This window comes from Leopardus geoffroyi, chromosome D3 (assembly GCF_018350155.1).
Source record: "Leopardus geoffroyi isolate Oge1 chromosome D3, O.geoffroyi_Oge1_pat1.0, whole genome shotgun sequence".
NCBI classification, from domain to species: Eukaryota; Metazoa; Chordata; class Mammalia; order Carnivora; family Felidae; genus Leopardus; species Leopardus geoffroyi.
In genome coordinates, this window is record NC_059339.1 from 32,043,097 (window position 1) to 32,066,635 (window position 23,539).

Sequence of the window (23,539 nt, forward strand, 5' to 3'; positions counted from 1 at the left end):
CTTTCAGGTTTTGTTTGATATATTTTCGTGCTTTGATATATATGATTGTAATTGTCATGTGCATATGTCCTTTTTAAAATGTCCCTTTTTGTCTCTAATAATATTTTTGTTTTAAAGTCTACTTTTTCTGATATTAGTATAACTTTCTTGTGGTTGCTGTTTACATGATTATGTCTTCTTCTATCCTTTAACTTTTAATCAATTCATATCTTGCAGTTTAAAGTATATCCCTAGTATATGGTGTATAGTCAAATCTTACTTTTTTCCCCAATCTGACAGTCTCTGCCTTTTGTCTGGATTGTTAAATCCATTCACATTTAATGTTCTTATTGGTACAGCTGGGTTTAATGTCTGCCATTTAACTTTTTGTTTTGTGTTTCATGCCTTTTTTATTCCTTTATTTCTCCTTTACTGCTTGCTTTTGCATTAAGTGAATATTTTCTAATGTAGCATTTAAATGTCTTTAACTGTTTTGTCATTGTATTTTTATTTATTTTTTGATAGTTGCTCTAGGGTTTCTCATATACATCTTAACTTACGAGAATCAACTTTAGTTTTATACTACCTTAATTCCAGTGATATATGGAATTTTTTAAACTAAATTTATAAATAATTTTTTGAATGAAACTTGATTATTTTTTTCTGGCAATATATTACTAAAACTAGTGTCTTTGGATTAGTTCAAAGATGTTAGGTTGGAATCTTCAGTTCTTAATAAACCTGATAGTAAGAATCGGTTAAATAGCTTATACATTACCAGTAGCAGTTGTTTTAAATATAGTAGAAGAAATTAATTCAAAGGTTACTTCTTTGCAAATTTCCATGGCAATATTAGGTTCTTTTTCAAAGACGTTTTCAGAATTACCCGAAGTCTTTTTGAAATATGTCTTTATATAGTATATTTTTTCTTAAATATATGTAAAAGAGGTTCTTGTCATTTGGTCAATCACTGAAAAATGCTACTTTTTGCGTCGTGAACTGCACAGGTAAACTTAATGGCAAGGTTACTTATGGCTTTGCATTAGATAAATCTCTTGTGATCTTTTAATAGACTTCTATATGTTACTTCATAAACTCTTCTTAGTTATTTTACACATTTTTAGGCGCTTTGAAAGAGTTTTAAGTATTAATGTATTAATTTACTTTACAAGACAAATTCAAGGGGTTAACGCTACACCATTGGGCTTTTAATGATGTCATGTTCATTTTCGCATAATGATAAGCTTTCCTCTGTGGGAGAGAAATAAGTGGAGGTATATAGCTAGGTGGCTGAGAATGTGAAATATCCCTGGATATGCTTGTAGGAGTGTTGTATAAACGAATGTCCTCTATCTTATGTGTTAGGTCAGAATAAAAGTTGTGAACAGTTGGCCTAAATTATCTTGGTGCTTGCTCTAGTGCTCTGTTTTAGCTGAGGAAAGTTGGCCCAATATTTATAATCCTACAACATAAAAATTGCTTCTGCTACAAAGAAAAAAATGAATACTATATAATTTAGTTAGAACTGAAAATGTCAAATGGCATTATGACAGTATTGCACTTGAAAAATGATAATTACTTAGCAAAGTGTTAGGAAGTTTGTTTAAAATATTGTCATAGTTTTAGGTTGAGATCTGGGAGTCATGTCTTTATGAATTTTAATGTCAATGATGTTTTTCTAACATCTCTTAGAAAGGATTATGATTACTAGACAAAAAGTAGGAACCAGGTTTATACTTCCAGTTCTCATGAGGAATGAACATGCATAGCATATAAGAGAAAGAAAGACATTGTACTCCATTAATGGCTATTAAGAAAGGATCAAGAGGACACAAGAATTCAGGTTAAGAAAATAGTTTGGGGAAAAACCTGAGGGAAAAGCACTGCTAAAATATAAGGAGTCCTGCCCTACCTATACCTGTCCACAAAAATTACCAAAGCAAGGCTTAATTCATTGCTTATTTAATTGAATTAAAGGTAAGCCATATTTTGTGCTAGTTACATATTAACCTTGGAAGAGAAATGAGCCTTTCACAGAGTCATATAGAATATGCTAGGGCCAAGAGCAGCTCCAGACTTCTACCTGCACACTAGGGAAAAAAGACAATCTTTTGAACAATAAGAAAGGGACTTTTTTTTTTTTTTTTTGTATAAAGTTCAGCAAAAATTAAATATAGAGGTTTGAAAAAATATTTTAGCTTTACCTCATAAGTATGACTTCATTTTCACAATGAAAAAAACAACAACAGAGAATGACTTCAGTCTGAAAATGGATTTCTCTTTAACTTACACAACGTAAAACTCTGGTTTCTTAAAAGTTTTATTGAGAACTCTACAATTTTCAAGCAAGTGTTGTCGAACATCAAAATTTTGCTATCAAATAAAGATATTTTTGTGCCTTGTGTTCTTTTCAATTTTCCATTGGAATTGAGAAATAAGCTACTGCTTATCCTAACTTGAAATCTGATGAGAGGTAAGGTAATATGGGTAAAAAACAGGATCTAAAAACCTTATGTTAAAGGAAGTATATTTGAAGTATATTTACTTTTGGCAACTGTCAGCAATTTGCGGTAAGTCACTTAACCTCTGCAGACTCAAATTTTTATAAGTAAAATAATGGGTTGTGCTAAGATTTAGATCTATGAGGTCTTTTCCAAATCGAATCTTCTTTACTAATTGAAGCTAATGATTCCACTTATCTATCAGAATCAGAAGACCATCTTTCCTTGTTGGTTTAAAAGTAATTGTTTCAAAGGAGAATCACGTTAATGAGGTGAAACATGACTATTGTTTGACCGAGTATTTCCCCAAATCCTTCATGAACATACTGATATGCTACTGTTGAGATATTTTACCTCATTCCTCTACTTCTCCTCAGTTTTTATCAGTGGGTATGTAACTCGATCTCATCAAAGTAGGATAGGTAAATTTATGAATACATTAGATGCTATGGAATGAATATGTTGTGGCAAACAACTGGTTTAGAATACAACTTAGGAAAAGGGTATTCATGGGAATTTTCTAAATGTTTCTCAATGAACATTTATCTTCGGCATTGGGGAAAAAAGTTAATTCTTTTACAAGTACAGACCAGAAGAAACCAATTTTGTTGTATTCTTATCTGGTCTATATACTTTTGGTTCTCTGTATAAGGTCACATGCTAGTTTTCATGACTAATTTTAAAGATTTTGGGTTGATATTCAGTTTAATTACCAAAATTACAAGACGCACATTTCAAACTGCACTTAGGATTGTTGATGGAATTAGCCTCCTTAGAGGAGTGATAATCTGCAATTCTCTGATGGGGATGGAGTCATTATAGATCACCTTGAAGATAATTACTATCGAGAGATGACCGCTATGGTGAAACTTAATGCCAGGACAAATGGAGGGAGATGGGGTATCACATTATTCTTTGAAAGTGTTTGAAATAGCAAAAGTTTAGTTGATCATAGTGGGATGTACAAATTCAAAACATCTGCTTTTTATTTACTACTGATGCTTGGTGGAGTGAGGAATGAAGTGTGAGGACTTTTTTCTTGCTCTGTGCCAATGTAGAGAGACAATGTAAGTAGCAGAAAGAGCTGAGCTGGTCAGGAGGCCTGGATTCCAGTCCCATCTCTTTCATTTACTAGTCCTATATTTTATCTTCTGTAAGATAGGGATAATAATATCTGACCTTCAAGTTGTGTAACTGAAGAAAGCACTTTGAAAGTATAAAATGTTCACTTTTAAAATTATAAAGTAGTATAATTGTGGGCAATGAAAATTTAGGTTATAAACACTGAAAAAAATATGCTGTTCTATTTTTTCCTTTTTGGTGCACTTTTCTAGGTGAATGTGCCTCTTAGGAGCAGTTGTCTGGGAGTGACTGGATTAAGCTTGGGCTGCACAGGCAGATTGTGCTCTCTGAAAGACTCATAGCAGCTCACCCAGCATGTCCAGAGTGTGAAGCATGAAGTACATTTATCCTGCAAAAATGATAAGTAAATATAAGATTAAAAATTTCAAGAATTCCATTTTTAGTAAATGCAGCAACAAAACTAAAATGAAAACTAAAATCATATTCAGAGTAATACATGCCACTATTTTTCACAGATCTCACAGCACTTTGAAAGAGACATTTACATGTTGATTTGAATTGTTCAGACATTTTAACTACATAGAGCAATTTTTTTAAAGTGGTGAAGCCAAGAAAAAAAAATCAGTGACAGAAATTGGAACAAAATATACTCTACAAGAAGGTATCTGAATCTTTGAATTTGAATTGAAAATGAGAAAATGGGAAGGTGCCAAATCATTCCACAGTACTGCCTCAGCCCTGAGAATATACGGACCTCTGATAGTCTTTGAGTTGTCAGCTGTCACCTTCTCAGAATGTTGTGATGATGGACGTGGGGCTTATCAAAATTTCAAAGGGTTCTGAAAATCATATAAAAAGTAGAAGTATACTGTCTTTGTATAAAAATGTGTCAAGTGTTCAGGTTATATAATGAAGAGATTTATAATAGAAGATAGCTAAGATTTTGGAGATTTATCCTTTTTTCCTGCATACATCAAACAACATTCCACTTGTCATCTTGCCTCAACTTAATTCCATATAAACTCACAAAGGCCAGAAAGTTACTTGAAATACAGTATATCAGTCATGATTTTGTATCTGGAAAAAGAAAACACACACACAACACCTATTTTATGTAATCTTCCTGTGACCAAAATGTATTTGTATGCTTAAAAATTATCACTTAGGAAAAGACAAAAAATCCTGTTGTGGAGTCATTTTAAAGAACACATCTTTTAATATTAACATTTGAGGTAAAATTTGGATTTTTCTCTCACTTCCACTCCCTTCTTCCCTTCACTGTTAACCTTTACTTGGAGATTTATTTATTGCCCTATGCCAGGAGTAGCAAGTGACTGGCTCATGGATTCATCAATTCATTAATTCACTTAAATTGTCTTTTGTGGGGGGAGTAAAGATAAGAACAAAAATGTAATTGATCTTGGTTGGCTGTAGCTATCAGAGTGAAACAAAACAGCAATATCTTATACAGCCAGGAGATGGTGGTGGTGTCCATAAAAGTAGACCATTTAGTTTTCTGCATTGTCGGGACTGTTTTAAAGCCCTCTATTTTCAAAATTCACACAGGATCTAAACTTTTTAAATGTCAAATTTTGGGAATGTTCTCCCATTTTTAAATCAAGGGGTTTTGTTTCCACATCTAAATAAGGAATTAGACCTTTCTTCTCAGGGCATTGGCACACATAGCACATTTTTGCAAATGGAATTATGAACCTATGATTAAGTGAGGTTACTTAAGGGGGGTTTTGTTATCTCTTGTAGTGAAATTATCATAAGGTGACTAGGGTGAAGCTTTTTCTCCCCTCTCTTTTAATTCCTTACTCTTTTTTAAAATATCCTTTTGATTTTCTCTCTTCTCCCCACTACTACTCTATGTGGTATCTTAAGCATAAATAATAGACCTCTGTAATTTCTACTGCAAGATGCAGTTGTTAAGAGTGTGAGATCTAATATCACAAACTGCCTTAAAAGTTTTATTGGTAGTTAGTATACATTTCTTACTTGGTTGATGCTTTCAACTCTGTCAAGTTCTGACACAGGACTAGCCTCAGAGTGGAATGTTACCAAGTAAACTCATTTACCAATGAGTGATTGTTTTATCTAAGAATTATGTTTTATTGCATAACTTAATGAATTCAGCAAGGCCCTCGGGAGTACAGTATTTCTTGAATTCTATGGCTAATTGCCCTCAGTTCAATTTTGCTACTGTGATATCAATTCCACATCGTCTGAATCTACTGGGTTAATTGCACTATGATGGTGGGTTAATTGCACTATGATGGGTGTGATCATTGGAGACTTAGGAGTTTTAGAAATGTTACAAAATGAATCCGGAAGGATGCCGAAATTAATGTCTACAAATTATTTACAAAATTTTATATCCCAGGCCCTGATCTACGCGCTTGGGGAAGTCAGTGAGCAAAACCCATAAAAGGCCTCCATCCTCATGGGACTTACAATGAACATGGGAGGACCTAGTCAATAAACAATACATCTAAATAAATTATACGGTATATTGATGGCGACAGCTACTCCAGAAAGAGCAAGGGCGGGTCCGGGACATGACGAAGGAGCGAGGCCGGGCTCAGTACGAAGTCGGCTGGTCAAGAGAAACCGCGTGCAGGCTTGGAGGCGGCGCGGGATCAGCGCCCTGCGGGAGGGGTCCTGCGGTGGATGGGGGCAGGCGGGGCGGCCTGGGAGCCGGTGCCGGAGCAGTTCAACAGACCTTTATTAGGAATTCGCTCCAGGCTGGGTTCGAGTTCCTAATTAGACTTCCGGCGAGCCAATTTCAGGGGGATCCAGCGCCAGCGGCCTCTCCGCTTGGCGGGGGATGACTGCGGTCGGAATGATCAGCGCGGCGGCGGAGCGCACGCCGACACTCCCAGCCGTGCGGACCCCTAGAGGGGCGGCTCCGCAGCCCGGGCACTGAGCGCGCGACGGGCGCGGGGCGGGGCCGGCGGACGCCATCGCGTCGCTACGGGCTGCCGGCGGCGGCGGCGGCGGCCTGGTCTGCACGGCCGCGGCGTCCTCGCCGCGCTCCGCTCGCCCACGGCCGCCGGGCCCTCGCCCCGTTCCCTGCCTGGTCCCCCGCGGCGGCGCGCGCGGCCAGGTTGGGCGGGGCGGTTCCGGGGATGAGGAGGCGGCGGCGCGCCGAGACGATGCTCCGGACCTGAAGAGACGCCGGCACAAGGCGCGGCGGCCGAGCGCAGCGCCGACCCGCGGGATGGCTCAGCCGGCGGGCCCGGCGGGCGGCGGGGAGCCCCGGGCGGAGCCGGCGGGTGGCGAGGGGCCGCCGGACCCCGAGGCGGCGGGCGGTCCGCCGGACGCGCTGAGCTTGGAGGAGATACTGAGGCTCTACAACCAGCCCATCAACGAGGAGCAGGCGTGGGCCGTGTGCTACCAGTGCTGCGGCTCCCTGCGTGCCGCGGACGCCGGCCGCCGCCAGCCCCGCCACCGCGTGCGCTCAGCCGCGCAGATCCGTGTCTGGAGGGACGGCGCCGTCACCCTGGCGCCCGGCGACGCGGGAGAGCCGCCCCCTGCTGCGGGTGAGGCAGCCGACCTGCGCCCCCGCGGAGAATCCCCGCCGCGACCCCCTTTCCTTCGCAGTCCCCGGCCTGGTCCTTCCGCCCCGCGACCCCTCCCTCCCCCACCCCCCACCCCCCCCCAGCCACGAGAGGACCCCTCCTCGGCCCCTCTTTTCCCTTGAAGTCCCTGGGCCCTGCCCCCTCTCCGCGACCCTTACCTCCCACAGGAGGATCCCCGCTGTGCCCCCCCCCCCCCCTTTCCCTGGCAGTTCCTGGGCCCGGCTCTTCCGCCCCGCGACCCTCCACCTCCCAAGGGAGACCGGGAGGAGCCGGGCCTGGGGCCGGCGGGGTTGGGTGGTGCTGGCGCTGTGGTGGAGCGGCGCCCCACGTAGGTCAGAGCAGGGGGTGGGGGGCGGGTAGCGGCACAAAGAGGGGCTGTGAAGAGGGTGTCTGGGCGGGCCTGCGCCGCCCTCCGCACTCCGGCTGGGCCATCCGACCTGCCCAGGGTGCTGGTAATTGTACACACTGTCATAGGACAGCTGCCCGCGTCTTGTTTGGGAAATGGAATGGGTTGGGTCCTTTTCGTGATAAGCTATGTATACATACTTACATGCCAGGGCTATTTACTGGGGTTGCATTTATGATGTGATAGGTGCTATGAAAGGTTCACGTGAGATCTCACCAAGGATACTTAATTCTGCTGTCAGGAAAATTACACCTTTCAGAATGAATAGTCAGCTAATAGTATTTTTTTTTTTTTTTTTTAATTTGGCAACAAATTCCTTTGGTTAGGAAATATAAAAAGCCCCGAGGAGAATTTTGTTATATTGGGAGAGATGGAAGGAGATTAAATAATGATTTCTATCTAGCTCCTGAAAATTATAAAACAACTGCTATTTACCTGCGTATTAGAATTTGTTGTGATGAAAAAACAGGTTTGTCGACTCAAACGTTGACAGGATTTCAGATAAACAGAAAATGGATTTTGGTTAGGTCATTGTCTGGTGTAAATTCTTCAAGATTATCACCTACACGTTAATATGTAGCTAGGGCTTACTCAGATTTAGTGATGGTGATGAAGGGATTGATAATAGGTTTTTCATGTCAGTTTTAATGTAATTCAGTCTTTTGAGAGGCAAGTATGTTAAGAACATAGAGAAATAATCTGCCCTCACTTTTAGAAAGTTGATGAAAGTATCAAAATGCTAACGGTGAAAGATGTAATTCATAAGTAGTTAGTAAAATGACATTTAATGCAAATCCTTATTTAAAATAAAAAACGTTCAAGGTTATAGATAACAATTCTTTTCCACCAGAACATTAATTTGTGTGTGTGTGTGTGTGTGTGTGTGTGGTAAACACATTTTAGAACTTTTATTTATTTAAATTGAGTCTTTATAATTCTTTAGAAATTATTTTATTTCAAATAGTTTTTAGTTTATTTGATGTGTTTATTGTTTTTAAGTTTTGACTTAACATTAGTGGAAAATACTCGGGATTATAATTTACTTACAGTGTATTAATATGATATTAAAAGATAAATTTATTATAAAATACAGCAAAGCCATGCTTGGAATCTGGCATTTCTAAGGAAAATAATGATAGGTGCAACCCCGTTTTATTTTATTATTATTTTTTTAATGTTTATTTATTTTTGAGAGAGAGCGCAAGCAGGGAAGGGGCAGAGAGAGAGGGAGACACAGAATCTGAAGCAGGCTCCAGGCTCTGAGCTGTCACCACAGAGCCTGACAAGGGGCTCGAACCCATAAGCCACTAGATCATGACCTTTGAGCTGGAGTCAGACATCACACCCTTAACTGAGCCACCCAGGTGCCCTGCACCCCCCTTTTAGAAGTAGCATTTGGTACTGGTGACTTCTGGAAGGAACAAACAGCAGTTTACATTATCTTTCTCTTGAACTTGATCCCAGAAGAGTGTGGTTTATGTTATGTTTATGGACCTACAGTAGTTTACTTGTCAAAGACAAGGGTGTATTCTGGTGGTAGTTAAAATGAATTATCGTTATTATTTTGCATCATTCCTATGAGTGATAACATCTTTTTTTTTTTTTTTTATTTTTTTTTCAACGTTTATTTATTTTTGGGACAGAGAGAGACAGAGCATGAACGGGGGAGGGGCAGAGAGAGAGGGAGACACAGAATTGGAAACAGGCTCCAGGCTCTGAGCCATCAGCCCAGAGCCCGACGTGGGGCTCGAACTCACGGACCGCGAGGTCGTGACCTGGCTGAAGTCGGATGCTTAACCAACTGCGCCACCCAGGCGCCCCTATGAGTGATAACATCTTGACCTCAATGTAATACTCTTTTCATGGAGAGAATAGTAGTTTCCCTGCAGTAGCAGCAATGGATTTATAAACAACATTTTGTGTTGTTCCTTAGTTCTTTTTTTTTTTTTTTTTAATTTTTAAAGTTTATTTTGAGAGAGAGAGAGAGGGAATGAGGGGGGTGAGGGACATGGAGAGAGAGAAAGAGAGAGAGAGAGAGAGAGAGAGAATCCCAAGCAGGCTCCAAGCCATCAGCGCAGAACCTGATGCAGGGCTTGAACCCACAAACAGCAAATCATGACTTGAACTGAGATCAGTCAATAGTCAGATGCTTAACTGCGCTACACAGGCACCCCATCTTCTTCCTTAGTTCTGCTCATGATTTCTGCTACCAGTTGTGGAGAGAGCCCAACCAAAGTTGTTGATACAATCTTGAGCATTTTAGGGTTGACCGATTAAAAATCTTTAGGAAGTTCATACCAAAATGTTGTTTATATTAATTTATTTACTCCTAGGCTTTAAGAGTAGTTGCATGGCTACAGAAGGTACAACTGAGCACTTAATCTTGATTCTTAAAAATTAATGATAACTTATACTGTGCACATGTATAAATTGTTTTTAAGGAAAAATGGTAATCATGACACTTCAATTCTAAGAAGTACTTTTTCATTGTAGGGCATTTACCATGTATGTTGTTGGCAATCAACAGCATTTGTATTTTCATACATTTACCCATTGATTTATTTCCAAATGGAGGTTTAGGGAAATAAGGGACTTGCTTAAATTCATACTGGTAACTTTGAATAAAATCCAGGTCTTTCAACCTCTAGGCTTAGAAACAGATTTGGTTTGAATTTGGGTCATGATTCCTCCCCTCAAGGTTAGCTGAGTAACCTTGAGTAACTTCCTTAACCTCCCTTAATTAATGAGTTAAAGACACTCAAGTTCTGCATATACAGTCACCCTGAGTCCAGCCTTGTCATCTGTAAAATGAGAATAGATGACTTTTTCATGAGAGAGTGTTTAAGTGAGATGATGCGTGTAAAATGACAACAGCAAGGCTTAGTGTGTAGCAGGTACTCAGTAAGTTTTAGTTTCCTTTTTCCCCTAATTCTGTGTCCTTTCACACCACCATGGTGCCTCTGGTCCTGCAATTCTGCATTTTTACTCAGAATTGGGACAAATGTTTGGGTCAGGGTTTCTCAGTCTCAGCACCATTGACATTTTGGATGAATAATTCGGTATGGGGCTTCCCTGTGCCTGTATAGGATGTACAGCAGCATCCGTGAGCTCTACCCACTGGATGCCACTAACTACCCATCCCCTCCCCCAAGTCATAACAATGAAAAATGTCTCTGGACATGTCTAAATGTCCCCTGGGAGGGCAAAGTGATCTGTTGAGAACTATTCGTCTAGCAGATGATGAGTGGTACGCAGGGTTGTGTTCAGAGTGGAGAATCGGATCCTGGCGGTTATCCTCCAGTGAGTGAGTCTTTCAGCTGGCCACTGTTCCCTCTGCTGTTGAATGAATGAACAAGTGGTATTGGTTCCCTACCAGTAGTATTGCTCCTCTTAATCCCATAGATGCGTGGGATGCATGTTGCTCACATGCTTTCTGAACTTGTTTTGGGGTTGAATATAGTAGTAATTGATTTTAGTTCTTGTTTACTTTTAACAGTGTTGATACATCCAGAATGTTCACAATCAGTTTGAATTAAATTAGAAATACTTTATAAAAGAAATCAGAAAATGATGAAAGATGTGGGAGACACGGAAATGAGACCAATATGGAAAAAAAAAAAAGGAATAGGCAATTTTATTTAGCATTCAGATATAATCTAGTGCCATATACTAACATGGCTATGAAAGCAGTGTGTTAAAGGACTGAAGGAGATAAATTAAAGAAGAAGAAAATATTAGTTCTTTAAAGGATGTCTTAAGAGTAAAAATGATTAAATCATGAATTAGTATATTTTGTGAAGTTATTTCTGTGATGATAGAAGGAAACTTGCTTAGAATCAAGAGGGCTTATGATTCTTCTTAGGTGGATAACTTAACATTTTTATTTTACCCAATGTTTATGTACTTGTAGCCATAGTAAGACCTTATCGTCTGGTAACAGTTTGATGAAGTTTTTGCTTTCACACCTCTGTCAAATGAGTTAAAGACACTTAGGGTCTACATATAGAGCCTGCTCTTTGTCACCAGTGTACCTAACTGGCATTTGGAACACATTTTACTATACGCATTATTTAGTAAGAGTCATTGATGGAATTTAGGTTATATTCCAGATCTTTGAAAGATTAAAACTTTTTTTTTCCCCTGGGATGCCACAAAGAATTATTAATAACAGCAGTATTAGAGCTTAGATCCATTGCATGGTCTCTCAGCAGCCTCTTAGTCCTTAAATACTCATCTGACAAAAAAAAAACTTGTTTCAGATTTTGGTTTCAAAATCTTTGATGTATCTATAATGGTAGATGTATAAAGAACATTTAAAATGACCACATCTTGATTTAAAATAATCTTAGATTGGTAATAGGTTTTCCTTTGAGGAACAATGAAAGCCTGCGTGCATACTAATTACGGCATCCCTTGGTATAGGAAACATTCAGGCTTTGTTTGGACTTTGAAAAGAGGACATGATCTGTCAACTTCTCAGCAAGTTTCATGCTAATTTGGTGGGAGAATTGGTCCTGGAATAATATACTATTTGATTTTAAAGAGAGACCAAATAGTTGTGGAGAAGGTTAAAATAGTGAAAACATATTTTAAAAGATTAATTCTTGTTCATTCTTGGTATAATTCTTGAGTGTTCACATCCTGATCATTAAATGGAAGGAACTTTTGAGATTTATGTGTATGTGTCCAGGGTAGAGTTTGGGGGTGAATGATGGTATTAGGGGTTGGTGAAATGTCTTATCAGGCACAGTAATAGGTAAGGATTATTCCATTTGAACAGTATGTCCAAATATGTTGGGTAATTAAATTTTAAAAACATGAATTGAGTTCCTGCTATTGTGTAAGCAGTGAGCGATATAAAAATAAATTGTTTTAGACATTGAAGAAGAGAAGATAAAACATAAACACAGTGGAAAGTTTACCACGAAGCTAGTGCAGCTTCAACCCTGAGCCCACTTATTTACACAAGCCTCTTCTAGGCCCCTGGGTGGGGCTTCAGTGATATGTTCAGGTAGTCATTTACAAAATTAAAATATTTTAGCCATAATCAGTAACATTGCTGTCACTTTTGACTCCAGTTTACCCTCCGGCATACTTCTAGTTGTGTTGCATTATGTGAGAGTAGCCACAGACATTTTTGGCAGAAATTGGGCAATAGTGCGTTTGTGGTTTGTATCTGTGTTTCTGCCTTCTGCAGAGGAAAACAGTGGAAAGAGTTTGGTTATATACAGATATGGGTACTTGAGTAAGTTGGGGTTCTTTTGGAAAGCCATTAGCCTCACCAAGAATTATGACTCATCTTTAGAAGAAAACAACCATTGATCTACCAAGGACTAAATGTTGGTGAGAGATGACGAGTCACGCTCTGCCTGTTTTATTTCTAAGGTCAGAATCACTTTCCCGCATCACAAATTCTGTAGAATGGCAACATTTCCCATCCTGCTTTCATAATAGTGTCATCTGAGCCATATTATGTTTCCCACTTGCTTCCTGTTGGCTAAGTAGAAAAAAGAGAAACAATCTTCTTCTAGATATTTGTTTAAAACTCTGAGGAAAACATTGCCTATTACCAAAAATAGTGGGTTTTTTATAAACATTTTTTTAAATGTTTATTTATTTTTGAGAGAGAGAGAGAGAGAGCGCGCGCGCGAGCGCGCGCGGGGTGGGAGGGGCAGAGAGAGAAGGAGACACAGAATCTGAAGCAGGCTCTAGGCTCTGAGCCGGATGTGGGGCTTGAACTTGTAAACTGCAAGATCATGACCCGAGCCGAAGTCGGAGGCTTAACTGACTGAGCCACCCAGGTGTCCCAATACGCTTTTTATTTTGAGATAATTTTAGATATACAGAAAAGTTTGAAAGATAGCACAGAGAATTCCTGTGTACTTCTTACCCAGTTCTCTTAATGTTACCATCTTCTACTGTGCTGTTTGTCAAAACTAAGAAGCCAGCGCTGGCACATTGCTATTAATTAAACTCCATACTTCGCCTGGATTTCCCTAGTTTTTCTGTTAATGGCTTTTTTCCTGTATAATATGGAATACTGTATTGTTCCATAATACAGTATGGAATACTTCTGGTCTGTTGTGGTTTCTTAGACTTTCCTGGTTTCCCCTGAGTTGACAGTCTTGAGGAGTACTGGTCAGGGGTTTTGCAGGCTGTCGTTCCATATATGTTTGCCTAAGGTTTTCCTGACTAGACTGGGATTATGTGTTTGGGCAAAGAATTATTACCACATAGGGAAAGGGGCTCCTCTCATCACGTAGGATGGAGGCATACGGTATTGACATGATACCACTGGGTATATGCACTTACTTGCTGGGTTTCTCCAGTAAAGAGTTACCTTTTCTACAATCTGTTCTTTGGAAAGGAGTCACTAAGTCTAGCCTGCATTCGAGAAGGGGGCCTCTTCCTGGAGGGGTGAATTAATATTGTTATTACTACTTAATTTTATATTACTTAATATAATTTTATATTTTGTTACTACTTAATATTATTTGGACTTCTTCTGTAAGGAAGATTTGTCCCTTTCCCCCCCATTTATATATTTATATCATTCTGGAATCATGTATATTATTCGTTATTCATTACCATGTTATTTTGTTGCTCAAATTGTTCCAGCTGTAGCCATTGGAAGCTCCTTCATGCTGGCTCCTGTGTCCCTTTGACATGCAGCCATCCTTTTGTGTTTTTGAGCACATCTTTTTTTTTTTTTTTTTTTTAATTTTTTTTTCAACGTTTATTTATTTTTGGGACAGAGAGAGACAGACAGAGCATGAACGGGGGAGGGGCAGAGAGAGAGGGAGACACAGAATCGGAAACAGGCTCCAGGCTCTGAGCCATCAGCCCAGAGCCTGACGCGGGGCTCGAACTCCCGGACCGCGAGATCGTGACCTGGCTGAAGTCGGACGCTTAACCGACTGCGCCACCCAGGCGCCCCTTTTGAGCACATCTTTACTTTCTGGTGCTACAAGATACTTTAAGGTTTATGATGTGTATGTATTTTGTCCTGGCCCTACAATCAGACATACCTCTAAGGAGCTCAGCACGGGGTATGATTGTTGATGCTGGTGTTGTTTTGTTTTAAATATAGAAGAAGAATTCAAATAGCATAAGGCATAGTTCTTTTTGGTGTTCAAACTTTGTTAGATTTGTGAGGTATCTCTTTCTGGTATCTCGCTTTTACTGGCATGCCTACCACATCTTTTCCGCAGTTATGTAATGAATACCATAGAGCCAAGTTGAATATAGAGGTTGAGAGAGAGCAGTCTGTACACGCTGTTTACCCAAAGGGAGAGATACCTGGGGACTAAAGCCAGGGGAGCCTGATTGGGATATTAACTTGGATATACTGGAGCTGAGGGGAGGTCAGTGAAATGTGGCCTGGGGTCCAGTATGGAGTGACTGGAGTATGTGGGTGGTTAAGAACTGGTTTGGGACAAATCTTGTCATCATTGGCCTTCCTGTTATAAGTAGTTATGGATACTCAGGGCTGCTGTCCCTGAGGCTGCAGTAGAACCATGCAGAATGTTGGTGATTGATCACATTTGAAATAGTTGTCCATTTTGTAAACATGCATTTGCATTATTGCTCTGGAGTATAGGGTGTGGATAAAATATATTCTTGTGATATGCTCATAAAATATCTTTTTTTTTTTTTTTTTAATTTTATTTATTTTTGAGACAGAGAGAGACAGAGCATGAGCAGGGGAGGAGCAGAGAGAGAGGGAGACACAGAATCTGAAACAGGCTCCAGGCTCTGAGCAGTCAGCACAGAGCCTGACGCGGGGCTGGAACTCACGGACCGCGAGATCGTGACCTGGCTGAAGTCGGACGCTTAACCGACTGCGCCACCCAGGCGCCCCTAAAATATCTTAACCAAACATGCATTATTGAATTTTTATTAAAATCTCATATAAACTACTTACTGTATTATTCTCCGGACAGTGCAGAGATCTTAGAACATCCTAACTTCGTTGATCTCCTTTTGTTGTTTTATGATTGTTGACATGTATTTTAGTTTATCATAGATTTAAAATATGACATCATTTTTGTACAATTTAATATTCATTTGGATTTTTTTCACATATTTGCCATTCCCATGCTCTGTAGTTCTTCCTGCATTACTATACTTTCTTCTGGGATCATTTCCCTTCTGTTTGAAGAATTCCTTTAGTATTTACTTTAGTGCAAGTCTGTTACTATTAAATTCACTCAGTTTTTGTTATTTGTAAATGTCTCTATTTTGTCTTTATTTTAAAAGCAAATTTTCATTAAGGTATAACTCACAGAAAAGTGCATAAATTATAAATGATGAATTTTCACAATGTGAATACACTGTGTAATCAGAATACAGGTCAAGGAACAGGAAGTTATTAACATCCCAGCAGACCTGTCTGTATACCCTTTCAGTCAGCAACCACCCCAAGAGTCACCACTGTCATGAGTTATAACACCATAAGTTTTGCATATATTTGAACCTATGTGTACAGAATCAGATAGTATTATACAGCCTAATGCGTGAGTTTTTTCTCTGAGCTTTCTGAGATTGATCTATATTGTTGCATATAGTTGTAGTTCATTCACATTTTAGTATCATACCCCCTTGTATTAATATACTATAATTTATCCATGGTTGTTTGATTTTTTGGATCCTACATTTGGATATTGAGCTATTGGAAATTATGGAAAATGCTGTTGCGAAATTATTAAGCAGATATTTGAGTGAACGTATATAGCATTTGTGTTGAGTATATACCTAAAGGTAGAATTGCTAGTTCATAGTAGTTGGGTATTTTCAGTGTTAATAGGTACTGCCAAAAGTTTTTTTCCAAAATGATTGCATCTCACAAACATTTTGTTTTTTAATTTTATTAAAAGATTGTTTTAATGTTCTTATTTATTTTTGAGAGAGAGAGAGAGAAAGAGCACAAGTGGGGTAGGGGCAGAGAGAGAGGGGGACAGAGGATCTGAAGCGGGCTCTGTGCTGACTTCAGAGAACCCGATGCGGGGCTTGAGCTCATGAATTGTGAGATCATGACCTGAGAGCCAAAGTTGGACACTTAATCGACCAAGCCACCCACATGCACCTTTAATTTTAATTTTTTATTTAAAAAATGTTTAATGTTTACTTATTTTTGAAAAAGAGAGACAGAACACAAACGGGAGAGGGTCAGATAGAGGGAGACACAGAATCTGAAGCAGGCTTCAGGCTCTGAGCTGTCAGCACAGAGCCCAACACGGGCCTCGAACCCATGAACCATGAGATCATGACCTGAGCAACCAAAGTTGGATGCTTAACTGACTGAGCCACCTAGGCATCCCTAATTTTAATTTTTTAAAAAGTTCTTGTTTTAATTCCAGTTAGTTAACATACAGTGTTATATTAGTTTCAGGTGTACAATATAGTGATTCAGCAATTCCATATATTACCCAGTGCTCATCACAAGTGTACTCCTTAATTCCTATCACCTATTTAATGCATACCCCCAAGCACCTGCCCTCTGGAACCATCCATTTGTTCTCTGTAATTTTGTTTCTTTGTTTATGTGTCTCTGTTTCTCTCTTTTTTCCCCCCTTTCCTCATTTGCTTTGTTTCTTAAGTTCCACACACGAGTAAAGTCATATGGTATTTGTCTTTCTCTGATTGGCTTATTTCACTTAGCATAATACTCTTTCTCCATCCATGTCATTGCAGATGGCAAGATTTCATTCTTTTTTATGGCTGAATAATATTTCGTTGTGTGTTTGTAACACTTTTTCCTTATTCATCAATTGATGGGACACTGGGCTGCTTCCATATCTTGTCTATCGTAAATAATGCTGCTATAAACATAGGGGGTACATGTATCCTTTTCAATTAGTGTTTTTGTAGTAGTAGGGTAGTTCTATATTTACCTTTTTGAGGTGTTTTCCATAGTGGCTGTACCAGTTTGCATTCCCACCAACAGTGCACAATTGTCCCTTTTTCTCTACATCTTCACCAACACCTGTTGTTTCTTGTGTTGTTGATTTTAGCCATTTTCTATGAGGTGACACCTCATTGTAGTTTTGATTTACATTTCCCTGATGCCACTCCCAAATTTTAAGAATTAAAACCAATCTGGGACATTAGTATGAATTTCATCAGGATTTGATTAGTGTCATGTATATGGAAAGGCTATATCACTAATAATAGCAGGATTTGCTGGTCCATATGTAACTTCTGAAAACTGACTCTCAGATCTTTTTATGCTCCTTGGGCTAATGTATTTTTAAAAATTTGGGTCTGTTGTCTTTTTTCCTCATATTTCCCATTCATGGCCCAGTCTAATTGGAAGCCAAATTTCTACCCAGTATACTTCTCTCATATCTTATATTTTTCAGAGATAAAGATATATAGAGAGATAGGTGATGAATAGTGGTAGAATGCCACTGTCAGTCACCACAGGTTGTCTGGTTCTGGGTTTGGCCATATCTTCCTGGATTTTAGCGATAATATCATGTTAGAGGAATTGCCCATCCCACGATTTCATTTATTCATTTCACCAGTGTTTGAGTGCCTTCTAAGTGTACTGTACCAGGTTTAAAGATACAAAGAAGAATGAAGTGCACCCATACCTTCAAGAAGATCACAGGTGCATAAACTAACACTTAGAGTACAGTTACAGTAATTCTAAAGTGATAGAGACATGTACAGAAAACCGTGTGAGCCTAAGGGAGAGGGTGACTGTGCTGTTGTGATGTAAGGCAGACTTCATAGAGGAGACCAATTTTCTGGAGGCCTTGAAGGATGAGCAGTGGGATAAAGGGAGGACACTTAGGCAGAAGCAACAACAAGTACAAGGTTTAGAAATGTGGAAGAACTATTCAAAGAACAGTAGTACGTAAATTGTAGAATGGCATTTGTGCTGACACCCACTTCCCCATACCAAAAGCAGACACTGTTTAATCAGTCATTGCATTTTTGCTGCTAAATTTATAAGCAGCTTCAGAGTTCTCAGCTTTGCTTCAGGCAGCCACTACCACTTATTTGGAGTTGGCACGTGAAGTTGAACCTGTTTGTCTTCCTTGCAGTGGGCGTCCGCTGTGCCTGGAGCATGGGATGTGTGGGGGTGTGGTGGAGAATGAGACAGACTAGAAAGGTATGTTGGCTGGGATCAGGTTATGAAGGACGTTTTTGTGCTGCACTGTTGAGTTTGTATGTTAGCCTGTATAGGCAATAGAGAGCCATATAAGGATTTTAAGCAGGAAAATGATGTAAGCAGATTACTCTTTTTGGATAGGTAACGATGGGAGTTTTGTAGAAGATGGATTGAATTGGCTAAAAACAAGGGCAGAGACACCAGCAGGCATTTCATACTATCATTGGATCTTAGTAACCTTTAAGTTGCCTAACCAGTTGGGAGTATTTATGGTATGACGGAGGTCTGAACAAGGGCAGACCTCGGGGAGAAAGAGTCCGATTGAGAGCAATCTAGGAAATAGTACAGGATGTGGCCCTTTAGTTTTTTTTGTTGTTTTTGTTTTTTTTAAGTTTATTTATTTATTTATTTATTATTTAAAAAAAATTTTTTTTTTCAACGTTTTATTTATTTTGGGGACAGAGAGAGACAGAGCATGAACGGGGGAGGGGCAGAGAGAGAGGGAGACACAGAATCGGAAACAGGCTCTAGGCTCCGAGCCATCAGCCCAGAGCCTGACGCGGGGCTCGAACTCACGGACCGCGAGATCGTGACCTGGCTGAAGTCGGACGCTTAACCGACTGCGCCACCCAGGCGCCCCAAGTTTATTTTTGAGAGAACATACAAGCAGGGGAGGGCCAGAGAGAGAGGGAGACCAAGAATCCCAAGCAGATTCCATGCAGTCAACGCAGAGCCCCATGTGGGACTCACCAACTGAGAGATCATGACCTGAGCCCAAATCAAGAGTGGGAGGCTTAACCAACTGAGCTACCCAGGCACCCCGGCAGGCCCTTTAGTATTTGATGTGGGGGTGCGAAAGAGGAAGGAATCTTGGAAGGCTCTCAGACTTCCCACCTGGGGACTTGGCTGCTGGGAAGACAGGAGAGGCAGCATAGGGTGGGAAGATAATGACTTGTTAGAAACTAAATTGGCCTGGAAAAAATATTTTTCCTGTGGAGTCATATTTATTCCTACCAAGTTCCTCTGCAGATCAACTCTTTAATGTTGCATGGTAACACGGAAGATACAGGAGTAGGCAGTAGAAGGTGTGGTTTTAATTCTCAGCTCTGAAGCTTATATCATAACATGTTTGGGTAAGTGAACATGGGTGGTAGTTATGGCAGTATAACTAAAGGAGCTTGCGTTTGCGAATAGAAGTACCTGAGATACCTCTTTGACAAGGTTGCTGTTGGCTAGTATGGTCTCATACATGATGCCAGGGTGGGAGAGGAGATTCTAAGCGGAATGCACTTATGAAATGCTTATGAAAACCAGAATTATTCAGTTGACAGGAAATACAGGAATGTTTGGAACTGGCACTTGGTAGTCCTTTTTTTATAATTTAGCTTGGGGAGGTTCCCCTTCAAGTCTTCTTTATTCTTGAATAAGGTGATAGTATGCTGTGATCTCAGTGGATTTCTTCTGAAGCCTCATGAAATTTAAGCAATTAATTTTTTTTTTAAAACATGCTTTATTTTTTTAAAAGTTTATTTTGAGAGAGAGAGAGAGAGGGCACGCACTTGAGTTGGGGATGGGCAGAGGGAAAGGGAGAGAGGAAGAGAATTCCAAGCAGGTTCCACCTTGTTAGTGAACCATGAGATCATGACCTGACCTGAGAGCGAGAGTCGGACACTTAACCAACTGAGTGAGCCACTCAGGCACCCCTAATGCTTGAATTAATATCGGCAGGGAAATTTTTAATCCAAATCCACACTGTTTACAAAAAGAAACACAACTTCCATCATCCCGTCCTCTAACACAGGAGTGTCAGGAATGTGGCTTCTGTATTGTCACTCCTGTCTGTTCCCATGGCAAACCTTGCTAATGGCTATGGACACCTTCCACCCTGTACTTGCCCTCACAACTCTTCTGAAGATGGTAAGACTGTCATTACCATCCAGTTTGAATTGGCACAAAAGATTAAACCTTTTTGCTATATAAATTTTGTATACGTAAAATACACAAAGATAATACTTGAGTTTTGGTGGAAACATGCTGAAATTACTTTTTAGTGGAAAATACTTGACCTTTAATGATTTTTGTTCAATGAGATGATATAAAGTTTAGTTAATTAAGGTTGCTGAATAGAAAGAAAAATCACACTCTAATAATTAAAACATTTTTAAAACTTTCTTTTTAGAACAAGATCAATTTTGGTCACTCTAGAACAGGTTGGGAGGGTGTGGGGTCTGGACCAAACTTACTCCTAGATTGGACGGTGGCCATGATGATGGTGAGGCCTGCCTTCATGGATGGACGACAATCAGGGGTGTTCGTTCCACCAGCCAGGCCCCACGAAATCCATTTGCAGGATTTGCTCATCTCATGAGCAAGCAGAGCCAGAAAAGGTAGACAGTGATACAGATAAGAGCCAGTAAGGGGTCTATGCTGGGAAAGTCTGGTAGTTGGTTTTAGTCACCGATGTGAGGTCCAAGGGCTAGACTACAATCCCTAGGAAAGTGACTGGCAATAATAAGCCAAGGTTTTTTGTTTTTGTTTTTGTTTTTTTAAAGATAAGGGGTTTTATTATGGGATCTAGGATACAAAGTAAAGAGTGGGCCTCAAAAATAAAGCAGAAGCCCATATTTCAGAATTAAGATAAAGTTGAGATTTATGGCAAAGATAACTGACATGAAAGGTCACAGAGCCTGGCTTAGGACAGAGTCTACAGACAGGAGTTAGAAGTTCTCAAGAAAGGAGAGTCAGGTTCTGGAAGGGCCTGTCACATAGACACTGTCTATGAATGAAGAGATGGGTGACATTTTTTCCATAAGTGGTATTAAGATTAGAGGTTTTATTCCTGACCAGGATCAAAGTCAGTTATCTCTAAGAGCAACATCGTGTTACAGAAGCAAACATGTGATGCCTTTATGCTTCTACACTTCTTTAAAATAGTAAGATTATGCTTTAAGTTCTACAAAGTGTGATTAAATGTATTGTTCATATTGATTAGTCAAGGGATTCTTTGTCCTATTAAGAGGGCATAAGGCTCACATTAACAGCATATTTTTTTCTCTGTCTGCATTTATTAGTCATGATCAGTGAACAAATAAACCAAAGTGATACTTAGAAAGTTTGTTTTTAGTATTTCCCACTAGTGTGGACTCTGCTTCACCTTTAGGCATCCATTGCTTCCCAGCCTCTCCCTTACTGAGCCAGGGGAGACTGTAGGACGACTAGTGGGTCAGCAGCCTGGGTAACTGGTCACAGTTCCTTGACCTTCAATGAATCATTTATCTCTAGAGCTTGAGCCTCCTCAGCTGTAAAAATGAAGGTTTTACACTGGCATTTACAATGTGTTTCAACTACATAAAGCGAATGCTTTGGATTAATTTTAAGTATTAATGAGATATTTCATTAAAAATAATTTTCTTAGAGTTTAAAAGAGCATTGCAGGGGTTGGTTTGAATGGCATGTATTTCTAGAAATGTTCTGGGTAGTTTGGATGGATGCCTTTGGCTTTAATGCATTTCTGGCAGACGTGTTCAGAGTAGTTCCACTGGTCATAGCATTTCCCTTGAGGTTGATGTCTTATAAAAGTAGAATATCTAAGTGAAGTTTTCAACCAGAGATGTTCAGTGTAGGGAGATGAAAAATTATAGTAACTAGAATCATTCATAGAGTGCTGCCAGTCTTGGAAGGAGCACTTGAGAGGCAAGATAAGACTGCCAAGGGCATGCACTGGCAGTAAAAGGCAACCGTTTACGCTACCCTGAGGAGACAGGGAGGAGAGAGTTGGTGAGAGGGCGAGGACTGAACTCCTTCCTGTGAGTCACATTTCAGAAAAGTTTAATACATTTATGAAAGCTCAGCTGCGTTCTCTTTGGGCCAACACAGTGTGTAGACACACGGGAGACCCCTCGAACTTACAGGCCAAGGCACAGGAGAGGGCCCGTTAAATTATACCTAGGGATCTGAGGGACCCGGTGGTCTGTTGACTTACAGTTTTTTGGGTTTGGAAGACAAGAGTCTTTCAGCTTATTTCCTCCTTGGAGAGAAGGTCAAAGACTTAAATGGCTCATATTAAGCTCATATTAAGTGTTTACTATGAGACCTTCAGTCGGCTAAGCAATTTAGTTGGATTATTACTTTTGATCTTGACAACAACTCCAGGAGATAGGTACTCTTCTTAGCCTCTGCCTTCTAAATGGGAGACTAAAGTATAGAGGCCTTAAACTTAGCCGGCAGCCCACCTGGGATTCAAGCCCCACGAGTCTGGCCTGGAGCCCTTGCTCTTAACCACTGTACTCCATTACTTTGTGTTCAGTGGGCGAGTTCTGACTCTGGAACATTCTGCATGGGATTCTTCTGTACACAGGGTAGCCTGGGGTCGGGTTTGAGATGGTGAGAGCATGTAATATTGCTTTGACTTTTTCATGGTCTGTGTATTCATTTCCTGTAAGAAGTCATCGCTAATTTCATAGCTTAAAACAACACAAAATTAGCTTACAGCTCTGGAGGTCAGAAGTCTGAAAATGGGTCTTGTGTGCTAAAATCAAGGTATTTTCAGGGCTATATTTCTTCTGGAGGCTGCAACGGAGAATCTGGTCCTTGCCTCTTCCAACTTCTAGAGACTTTCCATATTCCTTTGCCTGTGTCCCCCTTCCTGCATTCACATGGCTTCAGTCTTTGCTTCTGTCATCACAGCTCCTTCTTGGACTCTCCTGTCTCTCATAAAGCTCTTTGTTACATTGGTCCTGCCTGGATGGTCCAGCATAATCTCGCCATCTCTAGAGCCTTAACTTAATCACAGCTTCAGAATCACCTTGCCATGTAAAGTAGTAAGTTCTGGGGACTTTACAGTATTTTTATTTATGGGTTGATTATA

General features: G+C 40.1%; 2 protein-coding genes across 8 annotated transcripts in view; both read left to right on the plus strand.

Annotated features, from left to right (window-relative positions):
- CEP76 (centrosomal protein 76) overlaps positions 1-3,999 on the plus strand; it is a 33,752-nt gene extending 29,753 nt beyond the window's left edge. The window contains exon 13 of the mRNA XM_045457921.1: positions 3,815-3,999. Coding sequence (XP_045313877.1) covers positions 3,815-3,831 — 17 coding nt within the window. The 3' untranslated portion in view covers positions 3,832-3,999. The remainder of the gene's footprint in view (positions 1-3,814) is intronic.
- Positions 4,000-6,225: 2,226 nt separating this feature from the next.
- SPIRE1 (spire type actin nucleation factor 1) overlaps positions 6,226-23,539 on the plus strand; it is a 209,780-nt gene continuing 192,466 nt past the window's right edge. The window contains exon 1 of one of the 7 annotated variants that reach the window (XM_045457916.1): positions 6,226-7,108. In XM_045457916.1, coding sequence (XP_045313872.1) covers positions 6,787-7,108 — 322 coding nt within the window. In that variant the 5' untranslated portion in view covers positions 6,226-6,786. Of the gene's footprint in view, positions 7,109-7,578; positions 7,600-23,539 lie in introns of those variants that run through there. The other 6 variants (XM_045457918.1, XM_045457912.1, XM_045457913.1 and 3 more) reach the window with 6 other exon arrangements.